This window comes from Ruditapes philippinarum, unplaced genomic scaffold (assembly GCF_026571515.1).
Source record: "Ruditapes philippinarum isolate M1 unplaced genomic scaffold, ASM2657151v2 ctg306_1_1_1_1, whole genome shotgun sequence".
Classification (NCBI taxonomy): Eukaryota; Metazoa; Mollusca; class Bivalvia; order Venerida; family Veneridae; genus Ruditapes; species Ruditapes philippinarum.
The window spans coordinates 362838-365845 of record NW_026852218.1 but is presented as its reverse complement, the minus strand read 5'-3'; the positions used below and the strand labels follow the sequence as shown (position 1 = coordinate 365845).

The window sequence follows — 3008 nt, the reverse complement described above, 5'->3', positions numbered from 1 at the left end:
TTTGTATTTTTCTTTAAAACATTTAAGGTTATTAGCATTACGAATATTTAAAGGTATATTGTTCCAAATGTTCATGCCATAATAAGAAAATGTGTCTTTAATATAATTTGTTTTAGGTCTTGTCCATAATACAATATCTTTTCGTGACCTAGATCTTAAGTTATATATTTTGTTGTCGGATAAAGTCATCAGTTCTGTCATATAAGTCGGTGCCATGTTATTTAAAGTTTTAAAAACAAGCACCGCCGTGTGGTATTTACATCTGTCAAGGTACGGTAACCAATTAAGAGTTTCGAATAGATTTATTGACGGAGATCTTTGAGGTTCCTTTATGGAGATAGAACAAACCTCTCTTTCACAGAATAAGGACATTCGGACATAATAATAAAAGTAATAAAGGCAAGAGACAAGTAGCATTTACATGTATACCTCAGCATCCCTATAGTCCTGTATTGCTGCTAAATTGTGTGCAAAGTCTTTGAGATTCTTTGTTGTTGAAACACTCACTTTCTCTTTGTCTGCATACTCTACCACTTGTTTCGCTAGTAAATCACCTAAAAGTACAAAAGGAAATGAATAATTCTAGTTATTTGCTGGATCATATTGTTTGCATGATAGTCTAATGCTGTTCATGCATATTTGCTTATATTGTAAATGGGTTTACCAGGAATTGTGACATATATAGGAGAAATACACTTACTGGCAGACAGTGTGCCAGTAGGGCAGACATGGGAAAATCTATAAGCATCCCACCTCCCCCCACTCAACACACATTGTGTTGAGGCATAAAAATTTAAAATCTACATTACATACCCTAGAAATCTAAAGTATATCATATCCAGTATGAAGTAAACATGTCACTTAATTATTTATTAATATATTGTGTCAAATAACATCATACCTTTGTCTCTCATTCTTGCCATTTTACGTGTGATAGATCCAAGTGTCTCACAAAAAGCACCATAATTCTTTTCTATATGGGCAACCCTCTCTTGACAAAACTTTACTTGCTTCTCCCTGAAAATATTGTTAATACTTTTATAGTTAATAGTTTTAATTATATTCAACAAATAACTGTTCAACTTAATTCACTTCTCTGTGAAAATATTCGTTCAACAAAAAACTGCCAGTCAATATTGATGGCATGGGCCTACAGTTCTTCCTGCTAAGTTAAAACATGTATTTTATCTTCTTCAATATGTCACATCTATCTGATCTCCTGATACTTTCATACATTTTTCACAAAATGTGACATCCAAGTGACCTTTTTTGGGTTGAATATAATGACCTTTTTTTACATGTAGGTACTTACAAATTATATCACTGATTAGTTTTAAGATATTAAAGTAGTACATGTATTTACTTTCTTTTTATTTTTAAATAACTGAATAAAATTCAAATTTCAAATCTAAATGTTCTGATACCCACCTTTTTAATGTACCTATGATTGATTATATATTTCCATAGAAAACAATTGATCTATCAATTTTGCACAGTACTTTTTCCAGAATCAATGTATATATTTGATTTCTTGTAATTAGACATAACTTGACAATTAAATAAAAAATACAACAAACATGCAAAATTTAAAAAGATGTATCAATCAAATTTATTAGCAGTTTAGTATGTATCAGCTATTATAAATATAAAATAAATAGAAAACTGCCTGAGCTCAAATTGTACATAATAGATCAATTTCTAAAATCTGTAACTTATATGAATGATTAAAGATATGTTCAACTTTACAGTGGTATTGGCCCATTTTCAAGGTTGGACAGATTTTGCTGTGTCTGTTCAGTATCATTAACTTCTTCTACATTACTGTCACTTATATCCTCAATGACATTATCCTCTCCTGATACACCATCATTTGAAACTTTGCGGACATTACGTTTTGATTTATTTTGTGTTTGCCGTGTTAGTGTACTATCATCATCATTACTGACATTACTATCAGGTTCAATATTTTCTTCAACATCATTTTTCTCTGACTTCATTTTATCACTGGCTAATCTTTTATTTTTTTCTGCAAGAATTTTTTCACAAAGCGAGGAGTTTTTTCTCTCACTATAATCTTTCCTTCTGTCATTGGCATTTCTATTACTTTCCATGTCTGTCACAGTTACTTTATCTTTACTTTGCCTCTGTTTCCTAGTTGTCTTTGTATGTGTATCACTAGACATATCACTGACAGAGTCATTGTCATCTTCTACCTTCTCTAGACCTCCCTTTCCACTGACCTTCACTTGACGTGTCTTCCCTGATTTATTATCCATGATCTTAACTTTCTTATCCTCCTGTATAGTCTCACATGGTACACTTATATCTGATACTATACTTGCCTCATCTTCACTAAATGTCAATAAATTATACCTCCTTACATTATGTTTACCCTTTTTACCTCCCGACATTCTGTTTTAATATAATCAACACTTTTTTATTTTTTATTTTGGGATTTTTTCAGACAAATCTTGCAAAATTAATGCAAATATTTTCCACACAATTTTCTGTTTGTTTACAATATAATTAGAAACTTTTCAAAATTGTTGACACCAGTTTTAAATATGAAAGTCCTCAATTGCTGGACACTTGTATATACACATTAACTTCCAGATTTTGAGAACAGAATCGTTATACCGGTACTTGATAAAACCATCCTGTATTCAGACAGATTACTTATTGATTGATATGAGGCAACAGATCACAACTTCTTATAGATTTTCCTTTGTCTGACTAGATCTAATTAAGCCAATGTCAGTTTTTACACAATAACAAATTAATTATTCATCAAGTTGTATTATCTTATCCAATCAATATACATTAATTAAGATACCCAGTTAATATTATTGAGAAACAATATTTGATAACCATTAAGTAATATAATTAATAACCATTAAGTAATATGCTTGTATTTTAATTATTAAAGCAAAACCTTGCTTTAATAATCAAAATACAAGTGTATTACTCAATAGTCAGGCCCGTCGTCACGATTTTGTGATTGGTGCGGC

At 30.6% G+C, this 3008-nt stretch overlaps 1 protein-coding gene across 1 annotated transcript; it reads right to left on the bottom strand.

Moving 5' to 3' along the window:
• Positions 1-391: 391 nt before the first annotated feature.
• LOC132752877 (uncharacterized) lies at positions 392-2411 on the bottom strand. Its single transcript, XM_060743269.1, has 3 exons — positions 1747-2411; positions 902-1017; positions 392-554 (listed from the first exon to the last, which is right to left on the bottom strand). The coding sequence occupies exons 1-3, from the start codon at positions 2409-2411 to the stop codon at positions 418-420; spliced, it is 918 nt and encodes a 305-aa protein (XP_060599252.1). The 3' UTR covers positions 392-417.
• Positions 2412-3008: the final 597 nt, after the last annotated feature.